Source organism: Poecilia formosa, unplaced genomic scaffold (assembly GCF_000485575.1).
Source record: "Poecilia formosa unplaced genomic scaffold, Poecilia_formosa-5.1.2 Scaffold301, whole genome shotgun sequence".
Classification (NCBI taxonomy): Eukaryota; Metazoa; Chordata; class Actinopteri; order Cyprinodontiformes; family Poeciliidae; genus Poecilia; species Poecilia formosa.
This window is the reverse complement of record NW_006800240.1, coordinates 859,373-882,377: the sequence shown is the minus strand read 5'-3', so window position 1 is coordinate 882,377 and position 23,005 is coordinate 859,373. Positions and strand designations below refer to the sequence as shown.

General features: G+C 38.0%; 1 protein-coding gene across 3 annotated transcripts in view; it reads right to left on the bottom strand.

The window, feature by feature from the left end:
• Positions 1 to 23,005, bottom strand: part of LOC103152127 (neural cell adhesion molecule 2) — a 296,231-nt gene that overhangs the window by 30,222 nt on the left and 243,004 nt on the right. For all 3 annotated transcript variants that reach the window (XM_016660909.1, XM_016660908.1, XM_007572476.2), the window contains exons 6-9: positions 21,912 to 22,029; positions 16,998 to 17,167; positions 7,351 to 7,496; positions 831 to 981 (exon numbers count right to left, since the gene is read on the bottom strand). In XM_016660909.1, coding sequence (XP_016516395.1) covers positions 831 to 981; positions 7,351 to 7,496; positions 16,998 to 17,167; positions 21,912 to 22,029 — 585 coding nt within the window. The remainder of the gene's footprint in view (positions 1 to 830; positions 982 to 7,350; positions 7,497 to 16,997; positions 17,168 to 21,911; positions 22,030 to 23,005) is intronic.

Genomic DNA, 23,005 nt, shown 5'->3' with positions numbered 1-23,005 from the left:
AGAACCGCAAAAAGGCAAAAGTCCATCGTTTATGTAATTACTATCAAAGCGTTTCTGTGACCATGAAACAGCTGAGAGATTAGCCTGGGAAAACAGAGGTCTGCCAGCACCACAGCTCCACCTGGTGGTGGCAGAGATATTACCTACTTACAGCTGGGGTATGTAACTTTTATAAAAAATATTTATTTTTACATATTTGTTAAACTATCCGGATGTCATGACAGTGTCAGACAATAATTTGAACTCTTCTGTCTTCTCCCAGTGCTAATTAAAGCAACCAGTCAGAGCCAGGAGGCGGGTCTTAGCGCTGTCAATCACCCTCATGTCCTCTGCTTTCTCTCTGATAGTTCACCATGAACATTGAGGCTAGCTAGCATAGCCGCCGATAACATAAATGGTTTTCCTGGAATGCCATGCTGTTTCTCCGTAGTTAGCATATTTAGTAGCACGTACATGAGGTTGACTGACAGCGCTAAGCCCCTCCTCCTGGCTCTGATTGGTTGTTTTTGTTTGGGAGTGGTGTGTTTCTTCAGATGGCAACAGCAGCTCAGAGAAAACGTGGATCTTTTCACAGATTATCGGTCGTCACATTTTGAACATTTTAACAAATTTATTTAAAAAACACATATTTTGATCAAAGTTACATAATCCAGCTTCAGGACAACAGTAAAGCTCCTCATTTCTGATACATTTTACTATAGAGTTTTACAGAAAAGTAAAAAATACTGTTATGTAAACGTTAGCGTTAGCATAGTAGCACAGCTAGCAGTGACAGGAATCTAGCTCATTAAAAAGCTTTAAAGTTTCCAGTTAATTGTAACTTAACTTACACTCAATGTCCAGAAACATGCTCTTCTGATGGCCTCCTATCCTGCTTTGGGCCTCGCAGTCAAAGCGGCCGAGGTCGCTGAGCCGCACCCCGCTGATGGTCAGCACGGACTTACCGTGACGACCACGGACCTCGAACCGCCCATCCCGACTCTGGAAAACAAACACAGAGTTCCTATAAACATACCGAGGAGCAGAAAGTACTGAGAAAAGCTGAGAAATGCTTCATTTTCCAGCTTTGTAGCTCAGAATGACCCCGGTCGCTTTGCCCTCGCAGGCTGCAGTCTGGTGTCACACCGTGTCGAGGCTAATCCAATAAACCGCCGATACATTACAAGGCCGTTACATTGGTATGAAGACAGATGGCAACAATTTGAAGCGACGGGTCAATTACAGCAGACAAGGCTCTTAGTGCAGCCGTCCCTCGTAATGAGACCAAAACACCCTGGAGCGTCCAGGCTGGACGCTTTCCATCAGGTGACCTCATGACCCCAGGAGGCGAGTAATGGAAACTGTTAAAACACAACTAAACATATCTTTCTACCATGCTCCTGTTAACAGATAAAACTGCATTTATTCATCAGGAAGTGCAGCATTAAGGACAGTGTGGTGAGGAAATTGACTCAAATCAGAAACCAAAACAAACTTTACCCCCCACTGAGCTTTTTTTGCAGCTTCAATTTTAATCAGAGGGAGATTACTGCCTTCCTGTTTCTTTTCTTCTCCCGTCTGATTAAAAAGCAAAAGAAAACATCAATGGTTTTATTTAATTTTTACAAAATAAATATCTCTCTACAGAAAACACTAAAAAGTGTCAGATTGTGAATTTGCAGAGATTTATTTTCAATGTTTCCCCCTCCCTCACCTGTTGCTGCCAGCCTGAGTGAGTATTGTGTATACAAAGAGATCTTAATATTTTTTATTGCTAAGTTTGTCATATCAAAGCTGTTTTTCTTAATCTGCTCCCACTGTAGGATAAAATGCTCCTGTTGCTTCTTTTAAACAAAATAAACTTCAAATGTACTTAAATTTGAAATTTATTCAAACTTAAATACAGTTTAGATTTTTTTCTCTTTTTTGTTTTTACTTTATTTCAAACAAATAACATTACATAGAGGATATTTAACACAATGACCAATATCACAATATTATAATATAAGTAACAGACAATACTGGTGTTAAGATTTTATCATAGCAATCTACAAAGTAAAATAGCAAAAACAGCAAAAAACAAAAACAACTATTTTTCTGGTGTTAATTGAATATGTACAGTGATAATGCATGAAATGTGACATATTTGCACGTTTCTATTTTATTTGTGATATTGTGTAGCTCCAATTCAAAGTATATACATTATTATTGATGTTTTTGATGCATTTTAGGAGTTTCTTGTCTTCTAGAAATGTTTCAGAGATTATATAAATCTGCGATTTTGCAACTATTCTATTCGATTTGAGATATTGTGCAGCTCCAATTCAAAGTAAATAAATTATGGAACGTTTCTCCTCCTTTAAATGTGGCTTAGGGATCCTGAGATCAGAGATAAAGTAAATCTGGTCCATAATTGTAGTTTTCTGACATTTCTCCTCTCTGCTAGCAGCTTCCACCATCACCGTTTGCCTCCATCTGTATTCCCATCCTTGTGTACATTTGCATATTTAGGCCGCTGTATTCCTGTGCACACTCAGCCTCCGCTTTCCCCATAAATCAACGCACAGTTCTCTCTTTGTAATGCCCTGCTGTCGCCCCCCGACCCGAACGCTCCTCTCCTGCTCCAGACTCCGGCTTGATCCTGTTTGGAACGGCTTTCGTTTTGTCGTCACAAAGCTTTCAGCTAACGAGGTGGAGCGCCGCTTAAAGGCTCGGCTCTGGTCGCTTTGCGACTTCGCTTGTTTGCCTGGCGAGTGGCACTGAATGAGGATGCTGAGGATGAGGCAGCAGAGAGACAGAGAGAGAGAGAGGAAGAGGAAATCTTCTGAGTCAGGAAATTACTCCCCCACTGACAGGGCCTGTGTGTGGAGACAAACTCGCTCCCTGAAGCTCGGCCTGCTTGATATGCAGCTCAGTCACCTGGCCAAACGTGAACACAGAGCCGCATGTAGGAACAGCAACAGGAAGCACCAATATCTCTCTGCGTTTGCATGAAGCACACAAACTCTTAAATGGATTTTGGAGACTGTGACTGCGTTACTTTAGTTTTAGTTTCAGATATTAAAAATGTCAGTGGTAAATGTCAGCGAGGCCCGTCTGATTCTCGGCGCTTTGTGGTGGGGATGAACATCAGGTCTGCTGCGTCCGCCTGGTTTTTATGAGTCCTGCGCCACCTCGACCTCGCCGTGGCAACAAAATGACATTTAATAATGGCTTTTCTGCTTCAAGGAAATGGAGGCCAAAGAGACGGGTTCAAAGTGAAACAAAGCCAGTCGGTGGCTAAACATTTCAATTATCTTGAAATCGAAGGACAGACAGTAGCATCTGCGACTGCTTCTCCAAGTCTACCTTTTTATTATAATAAATATAATAAAGGAGCAAAAGTTTCATTGAATTTTGTTGAATTACATGCAGAAAAAACGAGGAAACTGTACCCAGAAAAAGAACAAACAGCCAACAATTTGATGGTTTGATAAGGATTTCACGCTGGTGGAAACACTCAGTCAATTAGGACAAGGAAATGATGACCGCTTCAATAAATGAGAACTAAACTGTTCCTCATAAAAATCTAAAATAAGTGTTGCTTTGGGAAAAAAGAAGAAAATATGACTTATTGAACCAGTTAAAACATTATTAAAGCTGTAGTGGATCATGTTATGGACCCTCTGTGCCACTGTTTACGTCCGGAGATTTTGCACAACGCTGGAGGCCAAATTAACGCAGAAAAACAGCTGAACAACAACTCAAAACCACTTTTTTTCTCAGGCTCTGTGTCGGCTACGCTACACACAGACTTGTTGCCATAGCAACAGACAACACCACTCTGCGTATCAGGATTCAACACCAAAAACCGCCCAAAGAACAGAACATTCAGTCCGTTACAGTATTCTATTTTTAGGCTTGATGTTTATTTAATAAGCGGTGGTAGATTAGCTACAGCAGCTATTAGCTAAGCTAACACTGTAGTGGTAGATTAGCTACAGCAGCTATTAGCTAAGCTAACACTGTAGTGGTAGNAACACTGTAGTGGTAGATTAGCTACAGCAGCTATTAGCTAAGCTAACACTGTAGTGGTAGATTAGCTACAGCAGCTATTAGCTAAGCTAACACTGCACTGATAGGTTATCTGCCACTGCTAATAGCTAAGCTAACACTGTGGTGGTTGATTAGCCAATTTAAACACCTGCTCTACAGATGATCCATCAGAGCTGGTGTGTGGTTCACCTGTTTTTAAATTGAACTGAAACACATCGAATTCCACATCACATCTATATGCTATGGTTTTCAAGGTCAAGCTAGCATAGCTGAGCTACTTCTCTCTTTCTCTCTCTCTTTCTCTCTCTCTCTCTCGCTAATTTTTCCTCTTAATTAAAACTTTTTTCTGACCTTGTTATCTAGTTGTCATAATATTGAGTTAGTAGCAAAGCACTGTGTCCCTTTTTCTTTTATAAATCACAAATAGATTTAAGATTTAATGCAACTTAATAGATAAAGCCAATGCTAGTCATTGTTATGAAGCAGCTATTGATGACTAGCATTCATCAACAGAGTGAAATAAAAAAATATGTCCAACTATTTTTCCAAAATGATACATAAGAGTAACTTAGAACTTTAAAAAAAATCACTAATCTAATCTAATCTAATCTAATCTAATCTAATCTAATCTAATCTAATCTAATCTAATCTAATCTAATATTAATTACATTAACCATAATTATCCATTTGAGGTGTTGGTGCTGATGTGCTGCACTTTCTTTTATCCCAGTTTTGTTGCTTGTTTGCTGACCTCCAATCCAACAGGTGGCGCCAAACACAACAGAAAATGTTGAAATTGAAAACGTAAAACAGCAGCGAAACAAAACAAATATTTATTACTGTCAATTTTTTGCTTTCAATGTAAAGTTTTTCAGAGTAATCGTTAATATATTCAGTTACATTTTTCAAAGCCAATATTTCTTTTCCATTTCACTTTAAGCTGTCGTCGTTTTAGCCTCATAGGTTCATAGAAACGTCTGAATGTGGACGTTTTATTGTGAAAGGATGGACTATGCTACTTTTTCTGGATTGAGAATGCAGGAAATCTTAGTTACACAATCTTAATGACAATCAGTGGCATTTTTAAAAAGCACCTTGCTGGTTGCTTCTGTAGATTTCTGAGTCACTTGGTCTCTTTTTCAGCATAACTGTGACTCAGAGATTCACAGAAAGGCTCTTAAGTCTTCTCAGAAACATCCATCAAAACTCTGTTTTAATCACCTAGTTTATTTCCGTCATGCTTCCATCAGTAGCTCCTTACACTGGGATGCTAGTAACAAATAAAACCCTTACCTCACAACACCAAGCAATGAAACAATACACCAACTCAAACCCTCCTTCAGCACATAATTAAATCCTACAAACTGCCTCCCATTACGCTCTCTTTCCATGGGTCATGGTGTTAGCAGAGAAAGAAAGAGAGGAAGCAAGCAGCATTATGTAGAGAGTAAAACTAAGCCTCTCGGTGCAAGACGCCTCAGCGGGAGGAGAGAGCGCAGGCTGGATATGCAGATTGGAGAGCAAATTGAGAGAGGAGCATTCTGCCTTAAACCCAAATGACTGCTGCCATCCATCACGCCCGGGCGCCGCTCGACTCATGTTTGTCTTTGCGCATGTTTAGGTGTGTTGGTTTGCTCCGCGCATTTCCATAATTGCATTTGCAGTGGGGGGAGAGAAGCACTTACTCTCATTTTCGGCTGTGATTTATCAAGCCGAGCGATTCGAGCCAACGCACACATTCATTTATCTCCGCCGTGACCTTTTTCCCAGCAAAAGATCGTCTGGCTCCTTTGTTTTTTTTATTATTTTTTTGTCCTTCTGTGGAAACCTCAGTCCAATGCTAACACTGACAGAACGCTGTTGAGAAATAATTACTGCTCCCAGAAACGTCTTGAGTCAAACCCAGAGTCTTTGAGGCCGGATCACACAATGCCTTGTTAGGTGGAAGGAAAGCACCAAACAAAGTGTAAACTGAAACGTTTTCCTTGAAAAACTTCAAGGTCCTTGGTGCTTCTTTTTGCCTGGAGCGAAACAAAATAAAAAGCGTGCGCTGATTTCCTGAGAGACTATAAACTCAGCCAGGTATGAGCGCAGGGCGAACGTGCATAAGTTATGTCTTTGAGCCTTTTAACATTTATAAACGCTTGGAAAAGACAGCCATCTATTTGTGTCTGCTGCTCCTTAAATTATACCCGTTTGACCCCAGAATGTAGATTTCACAACGTTAACCTCTGCAAGCAATAAAATGACCGAAACCATGGAGACGGGAAATGAAATATTAATATTTAAACAGTTTCCATTACATGTACTGTCCACAGTTTAATATTCACGAGACAATGGTGATTTTGGAAAAACACACATCGTAATATTGAATTTATCGCTTGATATTCATGAGTTCAAGCATAACAAACACCTAAAGTAACTTTATATTTTGCTGATAAACTAAATAGTTTTTTAGGTTCTCTCCTTGTTTCTGTGAATTTTGACATTTTTGTATTAATTTATATTTTACTTAAATGGTTGAACGGTTCATAGGCAACATAGATTAAAGCTTCCAGATTTATTATAAGTTTGTTATTTGACTAAAAAGTCACGTAATGTGTGTTAATACAGCAAAAAAAATTACAATTAAGCAAACGGTGTTTATATAAAGCTGAAAACTGTCTAAAAATGTTATTTCAAATTCAAATTCAATTTATTGGCCCCAAAAGGAAAATTAAATATTGTTCAGGGCGCTATCTCTGTTTCTACGTGAATTTTAAAATTTTTCTGTAAATTTGTTTATTTCAGCATTCATTTGCGTAAAAAAAAATGTTTTCACCATGGAAGTTTCCAACAAAACAGAAGAAAAAGTTTCTAACTTGTCACTAATTATTTTTTTTTGATAAATTCATTAGAGGTGTCTGGAAAGAGGCTTAATGTAGCAAGAACATTTATAAGTATCCGCCATTTTGCCCCTCCTCTGATTTCCCACACTTGGCCACCCCCCCCCCCTTGCCTCTTGGCTCCGCCCACTTTTCTGGATGTATTTAATGTTTAGTTACACTTTCAAGGTTGTAGTTTTTAAAATGTTGAGTGAAACCATGTAGGACGACTTTTACAGCATCAACGTAGAATATTTGTTTTGGTAATTTTGAAGAAAAATCAAAACGTAAGCTCTCTTAGAGTCACTGAAATTTCTCTGTTTGGTGTGAAAACTTGGCCAACTTCCTCCTCACCCCTTCTAACTTATGCCCCATTTGTTTTACACAACTTAAAGTCGACCGCTTGGTGTGTGACGCAGCAAACAACACACACACAGAAAGAGAGCCAGATGGACTTTCTGGCAGCGTCTACCTTGTCTCCGTCCACGAAGGTCTGTCCGTCGCTGGCTCTCCTCCAGGAGATGTCAGGCAGAGGCTCGCCCTCGGCCACGCAGGAGATCATCACGGCGCTGCCCTCCACGGCTGTCACGTTCTTCAGCTGGGTGATGTGGGGCTGGACTGCCGGCCGGCCGCAGAGGACGAGAGAAATAAATTAGAGAAGAAAGAGCAGAGAGGAAGGACAGAGGAAGCAGGAGTGAAACTGTCAAGTGTGTGCTGCAACTCGTAAAGTAGAGTAGATGAAGGCGATACCGCGGGATTTAGACACGGAGCTGATGCATGACTTTGCACTGACGATATAGGCCAAGATCATTTGTTCACCGCAGTCACACCTCACAGCTTTGATGTAGTGGGGTACGATGACCTCTTGTCCCTTTTTGCATTGATTCAACGGCGACAGAAAACCGACTTCGGTGAAGTTTTGAGGCACAAACCTTGGTGTTTCTTTGAATAAATATAGATTTTTGTCTGGGAAGACTCCTCTCCAACACCGTGTGATTTGCTTTTGACGCACTAAGAGCAGATAAGTGCTGCAAAGCCACCGAGGGCCGGTCCCTCCTTGCTTCCACCTGATAAGGTGCACCAAGCACGCCCTGATGCATGTCAAGGGCGCGACACGTGCTACATGAATCATGGATTACTCTCTCCATGTAAATCCTTAGCAGGCGGCTAAGACGTAGCGTGGCATCAAATCCGAAAGGAAACGAGGAAGCGAACAGGAAACGGTGAGCCGAAGGCTTTTAGCGGCGCTCGGAGGCGGAGTCCTGGGACTGTTCTGGCAATTTCACATGTTAGCATGCTAGCCTCGGGGTGGAGGAGCCATCGCTGGGGATTTGGAGAGCTTGTCAAAACACGAGGGTCACACACACGTACACACCAACACACTCCTGCATTATTTTACCTCCCAGCACCTTCAGTAAACAGATCAATGATCTGAGGACGGAAACGGGTTTGTGGGTAAATACCAGCCTGAGACGGTGGAGAAGAGCAAACATGTAGATCCGTTTACAGAAGGGCTGAAGGATCAGTTTTTATTAAATTACTTAGAATTGGAACAACTTTGACTTAATTATTAAGAAATGGGTGTTAAATAGATGCAAATATTAACATTTTTCAGCAATAATTGCAATTACAGTAAAGTAATATTGGTATTAATGCCATGCAAAGGCTAAACATGTTCTGTACATGTTTAGCCTTTGCTAAACATGTAAAAAACATGTTTTGTACAAAACATATTGCACATATTTCACTTATAATTATAAAACCTCCATTTATTCTTTTCTTCTTTTTATATTATTTTATAGTTTGTCCAGCTGGTTTCTGTTTGTGACCTAATATGAATCATAATTTCGTTCTGTTATGTTGAATGACAATAAAGATAATCTAAATCTGAATTGCATTTGAAGTCTGGACTTTGACTAGGCCACTCCAGAAACTGTTTCTGGAGCCATTCACAGCTGAACTTGCGTCATTTTGTTTCTTCAGGTTAACTTTTATATTAACATTTGTTTTGATGATTTGAAACAAAAAAAAATAAAAAGGAAGAAATTAGTAAGGATGTAAATACATTTTTACAGCACTGACAAATCATCTTGACCAGTCCATTAAATGCTAAATAATTATGTATAGCAACTGAATGAATAAATTGCATTTAAAAAAAAAATAGTTTAAACACCAAAAATGTCCTAATCTGAATATCTAACATTATAATCCTCGATGTCTCAACTCTTGGTGGTTCAACTCCAAAAGTTGGAGACTTAAGTCCAAATTTTTACCATTATATTTGAAAAAAAAAGTGAATTATGGCTAAAAACTAAGCTTGTTGCAGAATTTAAATAAAATCCCAATCCCAAAGGAAAAATCCAGCCAGAATTAGTGGATAAGTTTCTTGTTGGTGATTAAATTTTTGCTAATGCTACAGAAGGAAATAAATGAAGTTAGAAAAGATGCAGCGACATCAAGGGTTTGGACGCTCAAATGTTTTTACAGGTGAAATTCAGAGCCAGTTAGTCATCTTTTAATTAGAAAACAGCGACAGAGAAACATCTCAAACTGGCAGGAGAAAACACAGAAACCCTGCAGCAGGATTAGAAAAGCTGCACAGAAACCACCTTTTTACGCTGCTGCCATCTGGCAGTGGAGATGTGCTCTGTGGTACCGATTGAAGCAAAAGTTTCTTCAACAAAAACAAAAAGTTGTATGTCTGAATGGTGGAAATGATGGAAAAGTTTGATTTTACTAAACCAGAACAAAAAGTTATCCTAGAAACAGCTTTTCTGAGGCCATATATTCCTTAAAAATGCTGAAATTCTCAAAACATTTTCACTATATTCTAAATTCTGTTCCTTTATAGGGCTGAAACGATTCCTGGAACGACTCGAGTATCTCAATTATTAAAATTCCTTGAGTAAAATGCATCTGCTTCGAAGCTTTGTTAAACTATGTTTTATTTAGCACACCTTTTTGTGATTACTCATGCTGCGCAGCGCTCTCACTTCCGCTTGAGTTGTTGATGAAAGCTAAGTGTTAGCAACATAACGTCCAATTTTTAAGTTTGTTCCTGGGGGATTTTATTGATTGATGATAATATCCAGGTTTATATCGTCTTTCTGGGGACCAACAGGCATCCTTAGACTGACTGAGTACGGCAGCTTTTCTCCGCCTGGAGCTGTTGCCTGGTGGCCGGTGTTCAGAGCGAACAGCGGTGAAGTGCGCGGCGGGTGGCTGCGCAGCAGATGATTAACGTAAGTATAGTTTTACGGACGAACCGGAAAACAAATGAACCACCATCTTGATCTCAACAAATGAGTGGTGGAGCGCATCATGACGATAGAGCTGTTAGTTTTGTTTTCATGTATGACAAAGGAGCCAAATCCTGTCGCTAACATGGACAAAAAAGCTTTAAGTGGCTGAGCAAAGTGAGAGTTCATCTATTAGACTGACTGAAGATGAAAACATAAACTAAAAGATAGGATTAAATAAGTGTTCACTTCTTCCTACTCCTTTCAAACAGAAAGGTAATAGTAAACCATTTTTTTGTTCCTGCTTATTTATGCACGTTTTCTACCGTTTGCTTGTTTTCTTGTTTTTAAAAACCTGTTTGAAATAAATAACAAAAATGAAATCAAATCAATTTTTATAAGTGTATTTGTGAGCTTGCCTCAGAATATCATTTGTGCAACTTTTCTTCAGGTTAATTTAGAAAGTGAGCTGTTCTTGTTACAGGTTAATTTTCAAAACTACAGAAAAGTAACTATTAGAGATGCTCAAATATGAAAAAAATGGACTGCTGTTGATATCCAATGGTAACACTGTTATTATGTTAGATTTAGCTTCATTTTAGCAATTTTTAAAAATACTTGTAAGAATAATCGATAGATTGCTAAAATATTCATTTACAACAACCCAAATCCTTCACAAAGCTTTGCAGAAGTGCAATATTATATTTTTCTGAAGAATTAAAGGCTGCAAACATTTCTATGAGCTTTTCATGATATTCACATATTTTAGATCTGCTTGGCAACGGGGATAATTTCCTAAATCTCACTCTTTAAAGCCAAATCAGAACAATTTGGAGCTCATTCAGCATCAAGTATCGGTTCTCAAATAACAGCACAAACCTGCTTTAGAGCTATTTTTATTCAACGACAAAAGATCACGGAGAAAACAAGTCAAAATTACCTTAAACAATTGACCGACTCACTTTAAGGCTTCATAATGAGACCAAATGGCTGCTGGGATGATTTCTGCTAAGAGGGAGACGCGTGGAGCACTCAGGATGATTGGCCACATCTATTACACTTTCTAAAAGCTTTTAAAACTTTCGCAGCTCTTAGAAACACACAAAATACACACAGTGAAAGGTTTGAATGGCCGATGTAGTGAGTGAGCTCTTCATCATCAGCGCATGTGGAGCTGCTCTGCCTCAGATTCCCCTCATTGTGAAAACATTACATGGAAAACGTCCCATTCATCAAGATCCCTCTGCTGGGAACGTTATTAATAAAGAATTATCTGCAATATTTCAGGCCTAAATGAGAGAGAGCCGAGATGCATTTTGATGAGAAGAGTCGAGAATTAAACGACCTTCAAAGTTTTGGATTATCGTAAAGACTTTTTACGGGGTTTTTTTGTGCAGCACATTACAGAAATTACAAAGTTAAACAAACAAAAGACACCACAATGAATAGTTTCTGCAAACAAAGACCATCTGTTGAAGCCATTTCAGATCAGTAACCAACAATTTCTACAAATAATGAGGGTGAAACTTTATTATTTAAGGTCGACCTTAATGCTGCCACTTTAATTATTTGTGCTAAGCTAAACGTGTTTTATTTGTTTTTGCACTTTTTGTTCCTCTGTTTTGCTGCAGCTCCCTCATGTGGTGAGTTTAGGTTACTACACATTATTTCAGCAGCCTGTCAGTAATTTTGCATTTTAATTTGACGCTTTGTTAGATGTTTTTTGACACTATTAAACTGAAGTTTTCCCATTTCTGAACATCTTTTGTCTCTGTCTCTCCCAGTTATCCAGCCTCTCTTTCTTTGTCGTTTTTATGCATCATTTTCCACAGGAAGTTGTCACTTCTAGAGATTCGTTTATGTTTTTAAATCTAGCCTAACCACTCAGATTTGATTCAGTTTTAAGATAAATAATTTTTAATAATAAAGCAAAAGTGTTCATCTATGGTAAACATTAAACATGGTGGCTGATTAGATTAATCCTGCAGGTGTGGTTCAAATATATCATTGCAAATAAAATAAAATAAAAAAGTCTAAAATTTTCTGTATAGATGTTAGACTTTATAAAAGTACTTAAGCCTGACTGAAACAAATAAATAAAGGCTGAAATAATTTCAATAAAACATCTTTTTATAACAACCCCATACTCTTGAGATCTTGTCTGGTAAAAATATTTAATTTTTCTTTCTACTTTAAACCTTGTAGATCCTACTTTAGTCAAAAACATTCATCTCCAATATTTAATAGACTTTAACCTTTTAAAGCCCACACTGTGTCTGCATCACTGGTTATTACTGGAACATAAAATGCATTAGATGGAAAAAAAAAAAAGCAGAAACAGTCGAAGTCTGACGTTAAATCTGATCGATTGAAAGACTGCTCTCCTTTCACTGCATGTTTTTGCTTCCATCTTCTGACATAAAGCAGAAAAAAGTGTTGAAAGCTTCATCATCCAGCCGGTTTGATTACGACTCCCTTTATCACTATAATTACAGTTTATTATATCAGTTAGAAGCCAGGCATTACATTATTATATGGATGACGTAAGCCACTAGAAAATGCTATTTATGTGTCAAAAAGACAAGAAAGTAACATAAACACGCAGTGTGAGTGTTTAAAATTGCACAATTAAAGCTGGAAAAAGCTGCTGTTTTCAGATGAGTTTTATTTTTACCGTCTCTGTTGGAAGTTTTGATGTTACATAAAGCTCTTATCCCACCCACAGACAGGCATCAGGAAGCAAAAATGTTCAACTTGCTGCATCGGATTGGCCTAATGCGTGTTGTTTGTTGTTTTAGCCGAGCAGATCCATAAAACAAATGTCAGCACAGATTCTCCCTCCTGGATCCACCGCTAATAGCCAACAGGCTCTAATGATAAAAGCCACCGCTGGGCCCGTTCTGCTACATCATCTACATTTTTCGGTTTATTTAAAACCGCTGAAAACTGATGTTGTTTACTTTCCTTGCTCTTTTGTCTTATGCTGATCCTTGGATTGTGTGTCATGTTTCCACTCATTAGGAAAAAAAGAAGAAGCGAGAACAATGTCGTGATGCGAAAACCAGATATTGTATTTCACGCACCACTGGCGAAACCGTAAGAGAAAAAGTGGCAGAACACTCTGATTTTGTCTGCAGAGATAAATCTCCCAAGCCGCTATGATGAATTTCTCCTGATTGCTGCTGGGGGAAGAAAATAAATCCTAGCAGTGCATTTAATATTCAGATCCTTTGTAATTCCTCCTGAAACTGAGCCGTGGTGCGTCTACCTTTCTGCATCTTACTGCTAATTGAGTCCAGTGGACATAAATATAAAGAGAGACACACCTACCTGTATAAAGAGAAGTGCATCATTTTCTACTCTAACAGAAAAATGAAGTAAAATCTTTTGAGTCTAAAACTGACAAAATCATTCCTTCATCTTGTAACATCAAAAATCTACATTTCCGGCTAATTAAGGAAACTTTTTAAGGACAAGATGATGGCGTAGTTATCCCAAGTTCCTGAATTTATAGTATCTGGACTTTAATCCAATAAACATCACCACAGGAACTGATTGTATTTGATTTATTGTTGGGTTAAATGTACAAATGTTTGCTATATTTGAGGGTGCAGCAATGCCTCGTGTATTGCTAGCATGCTAACATGCTACAGTGAGAAAATTAGGCAAAAGGAGCTTTAGTAAAATCATTAAAAAAAGATTTTATGTCTTACTTCATTAGTAATCAAACTATGCAAATCTTCCTTTCAATTTTCTCAGCATGGAGAAAAAATTAGCAGGTTGCTAACAGATTTTAATTTTTATCAGCATAAAATTTGAATAAGTTTCACTAGTTGGGTAACCGGTTAAAATTTGATGTAGATTAATGTTTCAATCTAATATTAATAGTATTAAACCTTGATTTATACAGTAGAATCTCTTGAGGATGGCTTATTTACAAGAGAGACCTGCTAAGCTAACAAAGCTAACAGATAGCTTCTCAATTTCCCATCTTGACATTAAAAACAAGTTAATTTTTAAACATTCTCATTATCATTCACTTTAAACTGAAAAACATTAATCTCTAGAAAAAAAAGAGGAAATAATCACTGCAATAAATAAACCTGCAGTTCTTGCTGTATTTGGGCAAACTCAGTTAATGCTACCATGCTAACATGTTAGCTTGAAAAATGTTTGGTTTTAGGCTGAGAATGAAAGACAAAAGATGTAGCTGTAGCAAAATCATAAAACAAAGCCATGAAATCTTGTCTTATTTCAGTTTGTTGTTAAATAAAACTTAGTAATTGAACAATCCAAATTTATTTTAATTTGCTCAGCCTGAAGAAAAAGTTAATAGTTAATTTAATCAGCATATAATTTGAATATGTTTCATTAGTTGATTAATATGTTCGCAACTGATGTAGTTTAGCTAGCTTTAACCTAGCAATTTGAGCTAATTCTCATTACCATTCCCATTTAGCTGGAAGGTATTTACCTCTAGAGAAACAAGCAAAGAATTGTTGAAATAAATACACCTGCTATATTTGAGTAAATTGCACTTAATGCTAGCATGCTAACATGTTAGCATGTAAAATCTTGAGTTTTAGGATAACTGTTGTTTTTGAAAATAAAAACAAAGTCTTATCTTATTTCAGTTGGTTGTGAAATAAATCACATTAGTAATCGAACAATCCAAACCTGCAGGTAATATTTTCAGCCTGAAGAAAAAGTTAACAAGTTGCTAACGTCATTTTTTTAAAATCTGCATAATATTTTAGTAAGTTTCAGCATGGACCAAGTTGAGGTGGGAACTGAGACATCCCTGAAGCCACGCTGCTGGCATGTCTAACCCAGAGGTGTTGTGCATGTAGATGTTCCCTCACTGTGTGGATTTGTTTCTTTCAGACACACACGACTCAGGAGCCTGAAAGCAAGACGAGCTGGAATAATCCCTGAAGACTGACAGAACGCTCTCATTTACAGCTCAAGGGCTGCTTCAGAAGAAACTCTGCGCCCAGATGTCAGCGCTAACGTCTACACATGTGGAATAAGAATAAGGAGAACTCAAACATCCACAGAAAGTGCTCAGAAACGAATTTAACGGTGTAGGGTATGTCAGATTATTATGGTGAACAAAAAGCGCACACACCTGCAAATATCTCGTCTAATTTACAGTAAATGACCCGTTTTCTTTCCGCCTTTGCGGTCAGGAGTAATAAAACTAACTTACAACAGCATTTCCCTACAGTGCAGTCAAAAAGGAGAGCTCCTCTCTGCTGCTTAGCTTTCCCCCATTAAAATGCGCATTTTGACGAACCAGCGTTTCTCCACATATTTCCGCGAGAGGAATATCAGAGCAAATAGCCAGCAGGTTCATGAAATTAGAAATTGATTTTTTTTTTTGTATTTATGTGAACTGGTCGAAATTTGAAACGATAAATGAGATATTTCTTTGCAGCAGCCGTTGGTGGTGGTGTGGGCTGGCGGCCATTTTTGGACTCTGATGGTTTTGAAAAACCGTTTTAGCATAAAAGAAGATTGTGAGCATCCTCACCATAAAACTTTATGGATGGACATAAAACACTCCTCACTGTAATGGATATGCTATTACATCTGGATTTGCTGGAGATACACCAGATAACAGGAAAGGAAAAAAGAATTACTCTATTTTAGTTTGTATGGTTGATTAATAAATAACAATAAAGTTGGCCTTATGCAGCCTATTTGATTTAAACTCCTATGTTTTTTCAAATACATTAATATAAGTAACAAAAATAAAGGTTTACACTAATATCTGAGAAAAAAGGAACACAAAAACATGGGTTTGAAGCAGTTAAACTGCCTGTTTTTTATGTTTTAGTTAATTTATGAAAAATATGTTGGAATTTAAATGAGTGGCGCTCACATTCTTAAGAACTTTAAACTAAAAGAAGGTTTTCATCTCAAACTTTAAAGTGACCCACGATTAGTTGAACATGTTAGCCTAAATATTTTGTAATATTCCTACTAACTTTATCATTATTGCGTTTGACTGGTGTAATTTTAAATAATGTCACACTGTGTCACTGTTAGCTGTAATTTAAAACAGAAAGAAAAAAGTGAAGTGAATCTGGATAATTTCCTACATAAAACAAAGACGAAGAGTCGGACCTAATCTGTGCCCTCAACATTTCTCTCCAGAAGACTTTGCGTCATTTGTACGAGCAACACTAACAAAGACTCCAACAGGTGATCGTTATCTTAACAAGTTTAATAGAAGCAATTAATAGTTATTTTCCACTCCTGTTTTACTACTTATGTATGAAGACGCAGCAATAAAACTGCAGATAAATCTTGTTAGTTTTAAGTTTCCCCTTATGCCAACATACAGGCAAGTAGCCAATTCTTAATTTAAAAGATTGAAGATTTTGTAACTAATTTTCTTTTCATTAAAGAGAAACATTGTGGTGTTTACCCTGTTTATGACCAAAATTATATATTATGTATATATATTTTGGCTGCAGAAGTATTTAAAAAGTGCTTCTTCTCCATTTTTGTCACAGTCATTCATTATTACTGTTTTGAGTGAAGAATAACAATTAAAAGGACAAAAATAAACTAATGATAAAAATTAACTGCTGTGGAAATTTGACAAGAATAAAATGCACTTTGTAAAAAAAATCTGAACATTTTGCAAATTACATATAAATTCAGAATCTTCAGACAGTGAATCAGTTCATTTGAACCCAGATTAACTAAATTTAAAACTAGTTCTTGTTATTTTATTAACACTCTGAATAACCAATCAACTCTTTTGGTTAATACATTTTTATCTCATTCTCTTGAGGAGACAACGTAAAGATTTTTACTGGTTTCTAACACATGTAAACATTGCAGATTTAGTGACTGTTGACTTTCTCACCGAACACTTTGAGCAGAAGCTCTCTCTCCTGGAAGCCGGCCTTGTTGGAGGCCTTGCAGGAGAACGTTCCTCCGTCAGCCTGCCGGATGTTTCGGATGGTCAGCATGCTGCGTCCGCCCTCCAGCTGGCTGAAAATGTACTTCTCTGAAGGCTCCAGCTGCTGCCCCTTCCTGCACAAACACACAAACTAACACCTTCAGACCTTCTGCACTTCATAAAACAAAAATATCCTCTCTCAAATTTGTCTACAGTCACCTCTGGACTGCAGCACTTTCTAAAATCGCTCCTCTGACGCACTGAAAGCTCTGCTGACTTAATGTCTTTTTCACATTGGACTCTGTTGGAAAATTAATCAGGGGGAAAGAAACAAGCAGCTAAATTGATCCATGTCTATATTAAGGCTTCCAAGCAGAAGCACAATGGTGAGAAGCAGGTTTGCTGCCTCCCCCGCTTGTTTATTTGTGGCTGTTTAACCAGCCGTGTAATCCACAGGGGTAAGACTCGGATTTTATGGGGGGGAAAATGTCAAATTTCTGGAGCAGATTTAGACAAAAACATCATAAAATGAGTCACTGAGTGAATGATCTCAAAACTTTTTTGGACGAGATATAAATGACGTTCCTGAAGCATATTCTGTCCACATGTCTACAAACTATTTCGATACGGCTGAAAAACGTATCGCAGTAAAAGTGTTTCATCTCAATCGATGTTGGTAATTATTTGTTTTTTGTTTTAAATATCTGACTTTCTGACAAACTGATGCTATGACCTTTTTGGTTTCAACCAGAGTGTGTTGTTTTTACTTTTAAGCAGCAATGTTGCAATCACAGCAAACACACTTTGCACGTCAAAAACACGCGTGTGCATTTGACATTTTGCTCTAGATGAGCATCAGATGTGTCAAAATCGCTCTAGACGCTCGTCGGGACAAGCCGTTGTTTCCCGTTACCAGTCTCTCTGTATTATGGAGAATGAGATTGAGAGAGCTGCACCAAAATATTATGTAGTGAAAAGCTTCTGCTGTCACAACGGCTCAGATGTCTCTGCTGAACTTTTTCTGTTCAGTTTTTATTGAACAAACAACGTCAACAGCTGATAATGACGTGTTAGGATGAGTCTCTTGCCTTTTTTTGTCTCCCAGTTACTTTGAACAATGGCGGATGAAATATTGAGAGTGTCTGGGTTTTCTTTACTGAAATTGATAAGATGTGGCCATCGGACATGTTTGAATTCACCAGATAATTCAGAGGTTTTGTGAGTTTCACAAGCTGGCTGGGCGCTGACGACGGTCGCAGTCAGCGCTGTTTTTGTACCAACTACAGGTCACTACGTTACATAGAGGAGAGTCTCTGATTGGTTGATGCTCTGCGTTGAGAGGCGAAAGTTCAGATTTTCCAACTCCAGCCTCAGACGCTCGAAATGCTTCAATCACACCCTCGACACGCCTCCACATAGACTTTGAATGTAAACCAGACGTTCAAATCCCGTTTGGTGTGAACGCAGCATCATAAGACACAGTGATGAAACATGAAACTGCTCAGTAGGTTGTTGCTAGGTAACCAAAGCATGAGTGAGTTGCTAGGTAACCATGGAGTGAGAGAGTTAGTTGTTTCCACCAATGTAGCTTAGCTAGCCATGAGGTTGAGCGACTAAAGTCTTTCCTCTGCCTACATTTCCCAGAATGCTGTGCGTTTCTGGATAATTTCAGTGAAATTATTGATTAATCTAACAGTTGCATTATCTATTGATTGATTTATTATCCAACCTTAATGAACTCAACCAATTATATAAAACAGGTGGTTCTATAAGCTGATGAATTATGGATAGTTTTTCACACAAAGCTTTTCTATTTTTGTTTCATAAATAACAGTACTCAAGTTCAGATTTTAATAAATGCATAAAAACCTTCTAACATTAGATTTTAAAAAATATTTCGTCACTAAAACAAAACAATTAAAGGAGGGTAAACTTAATTTTTTCAGCATAGCTGGATGCATGTAAACTAATATGCATTTCCATCTGGACAAGCCTAAAACTTACCTACATGTGTAGTTGAATCTATATGTATAGAGCTATACGTGTTTCTAAACAAAGCCAACCTTCTCGTCTTGTAGGAAAAACCTCATTTAAAGTCAGCGGAGGAATCACCAAAGCAAAGTAATAATAACTTTACGAGGCAGAGAGGAAATGAAGAGAGGCGTCATCGTAGCGGTGGACAGTCTAGGACGCGCCGCAGCAGTGGATGTCATTACACTGACTGACTGCTGACAGATAGTCTATTACCAAAGATGCTCAGCGGACGAGGTGAAGCCTCACTCTGACAGGAAATGCAGCTGTGAGGCTGGAATATGCTGGGAGGCGCGAGATCAGAAGCAGAAACTAAATTGGGTTGTGATTTGTTGTTGGCGTCAAAGACGTTTTCTCTGTTTGCTGGTGAAGAGTGTGAGCGACCTGCAGGCTGGAAACACACCTCCACTGTTCCAGTCAGTGGGCCTGCTGATTATCTACCGCTAAAATGGCTTTTATTTGATTAGTGGAATACTAATGCGGAGCAGAATATGTAGCACCTGGATTAGCGGCAGTCAAACAAGCCGCAGAGTGATTACATCCACAGGACAGAGCCCAAATATTTTTTCAGAGCCTTTTATTTTTCAGTAGAAGTTAACAAGTCAGATTTTATGGGAGAGGCTGGAGTATAAAAAGGAAAATAAAAACCAAAAGATTAAATTTTATGCTATATAGCCTGAGGTGACCGGATTCAAACCAGCAATATTAATCTGTCACTGAGTCAGACTGTCATCCATTAACGGCAGAGTTACGTTTACTTGAGTAGCTTTTTAGGAGAAATTTACTTTTAGGAGTATTTTTATTTCAGCAATTTTATTATTTAGTATTTCTGCTCTTACCTGAGTTAATATTTCTGCATTTTCTACCCACTGAATGAAAAACAAACATGTTTTAACCAAAAAACTCACCAGACTCAAAGCTCAAAGTTGGGACAATAGAGCAACATTTTCTGGTTGCAAAGTTGCTAAAATTAGCATTTAATTTCATCTGCAAGCAATAAACTGGTTCTGTCCTACCATCACAAATATAAAAATGGACTTTACTCATAACATGTCGAAGATTATTACGAAATTGTTAAATGGAGTGGATTATTTTCAAAGATTAATTGACGTATCAGGAGACTTAAATTCATTTAAATAAACAAACAAATGTATTTTTTAATTTCTTCAACAGCAGTTATTAATCTTAAACTTGAATCCTGAACACAAGTTTGATGAGATGGAGAGAGGGTGAGAGAAATGGTTAAAGATCACATAATGCAAGCTCAAATATTTCCAAATATCACCGGAGAAGATTAAATGTTGTCCTTTTGACAAAAGAGGTTTCATGTGTAAATTATTACTAGCGTAGGTGCTAAAACCCTGCAAATTCTTGCACTTAATTAGTCGACTCAAAGTAAAGGTTGGATTTTCTAATGTGATTATTCTAATGTGGTAAAAGGTGAATTTGTTAAAAGGATTGATGCGTCTTTGCTATTAGTGCCTAAAAATGTGGAAAAAAGGAAAGAAAAAGTTACAGCTTTTGATATTTTAACCATTTCCATCAAATTAAATCTCGCCTGCAGTGAGTTTCTAAAGAACGCTTCATTTTTTTGACTGTTTTCTTCCAGAGAACCATCGATTTCTGTTCACTTTGGCACCGCGTGTAAAACAAGTCGCAGAGAAACCCGCCGGAGCAGCGAAGCGTGTCACAGTTACAACTGTTTGTGACATCTTTACAGTTCGCAGCGATGAAAATAGTTGCAGGAAACACCGCCTCTGTGCTCCGTTTAGACGAAAGGCAGAATGACAGAAAACAGAAAAAAGATGGTGCAGGGAAAACAATATGACCTACAATTGAATCCCCATAAAGTGCTATCAACAGATGCCCAGGTGCAAAGAGCTTGTCACAATTGCCTGCTGAGTGGGAGCGAGCTAATTGCTGGATGTTGGAGAGAAGAGTGGATAGCAGAGAGTCAACTACTTCTGGTGCAAATTCTCGCACTGCTGCTGTTTGACATTTGATCTTTTTCTGCAGCTGTTGGAGGTGATGTGTGAGGGCGGATTGCAGATTCCTTAATTAGAGCTGCGACATGATATCTTTGTTGTCTGCAACTGAAAATACTGAATCTAGAGTGTGTGACTTATGGGTAAAAGACAAGCGTGATAATAGAAACCGTACGGATTCAGTTTATGTTCATGAACTTTAAATGACATGCAGGGTTTCCCCCAGAAAACTTGCTAAGCCCAGAGCTCAGGGCGCTACGGCTGGCGGCCATGTTTTTGAGTTAAGAATGTTTAAAGTTGGCAGGAAATTTGAAAATATCACCTGATAGTTATACAATTTTGGAAGATTAATACCTAAACACCAACTATAAAGTCTTAAAAAAGGGCAATTATTTAAAAAACCCAAAAAGAATTAACAATGCTAAGCCTGGTAGGGGCCCAAGTAAAGCCTGGTGGCCCGCCAGGCTTATAATACACTGGGGGAAACCCTGGGCATAGTGGAAGGTTGTTGGATCAAATCAAAATGGCGTATTTCCTGGAAAATGCTTAAAAAAACTAAATTAAAAATGAAAACTTTATGAGAAATAGACATATCTGAAGTAAATTTTAAATATTTTCAGGATCATAAAAAACTGGGTAAATGTATCTTTTTTTTTATGAAAAAAAAGATGCAAGTTTGATGATGTGGAGCAGAATCTCATAATTACGAGCCATATTACAATATTTCAATCAGAGGCAATGCTGAATATTCACTCTTAAAGGAAAAGAAAATTGATTACTTTCCTTTACTTTATATGCTAAGTTTTTTTTTTTTTTTCTGTTTCAATTCTTTTCTATGAACAGAAAGTATAAAAGGCATTACCTGTGCCATGTGACCAGAGGATCAGGAGATCCTGAAGTGATGCAAGTGAAGGTGACTGACTCCTGGTAGTCGGCTGTGGCGTTGAAGGACTGCTGGAAGACCGATAGCGATGGAGGAACTGCACAGACAGGAACAAGGAGTCACACATTCTGCCGAGGTAATGGGACGAAAACTAAATGTTCTGCAAGAAATGTCAGTTTTCATGAAGCCGTATAAACCCCTTCTGATCACATATGCAGGAAACAGCAATAAGACAACAAGCTGGCATTGTTAGCAATCTGTTGGGACTTCCTGGAAATGCTGCGGATGTTTGTAATTCCCACGGGGATTTCAGTTGACATTTTGACCCAGCTTTGGTGAAAACACAGGGACGTGAAACGATTATGTTGTTTTCTGCTTCCGAAATGCTCGGTTAAATCCACTCGAACGGAGACGAGACGGAAACGTGTTCGAATCAGAGGAAAACAGAGAGTTTTTGCTTCCTGTCTGATTCACAAGACCTGAGCTCCGGCAGCTGATCATGTCAGGCCGATTTCTGTGGCTCAGTAGAGACACTTCAGTCCGGTGGTTGTTGGATTAGGAGTTTGAAGGACATGCAGCATGAATGTTATTTTCTTTCCGAGGTGCATATCATTTTTACATTTGGGAAAATTTAATTTTATACTGAAACGGCTACTTCAAAGAGATGGAAAGGAAAATTTTTCTGGTTAAATAATGTCTCAGTTAGCAGAATAAATAAAAGATTACTGTGGCCAAAGACACAGCCTTGAGGAATTCCTTACATCTCAGGAACCACAAGGTTTATTCGAATTGTTGTGGAATAAACACAAAGCTACCAATGATATTAGCTAATCTAACACATCAGTGGTACATTAGCTGCTGGTGCTATTAGCTAATCTAACACAGCACAGCTCCACTGATGATCTGTCAGAGTTTGTGTGTTTTAGTCACCTCTTTTAATTTATAACTAAACCAAAAACCAAATTCCACAGCACATCTACATGTTACGGTTGTCATAGTCAAGCTAGCATAGCTAAATTACTTTCGTCTCTTGCACTATGTTTTTTCCTTAATTAAAGCTTTTTCCTGACCTT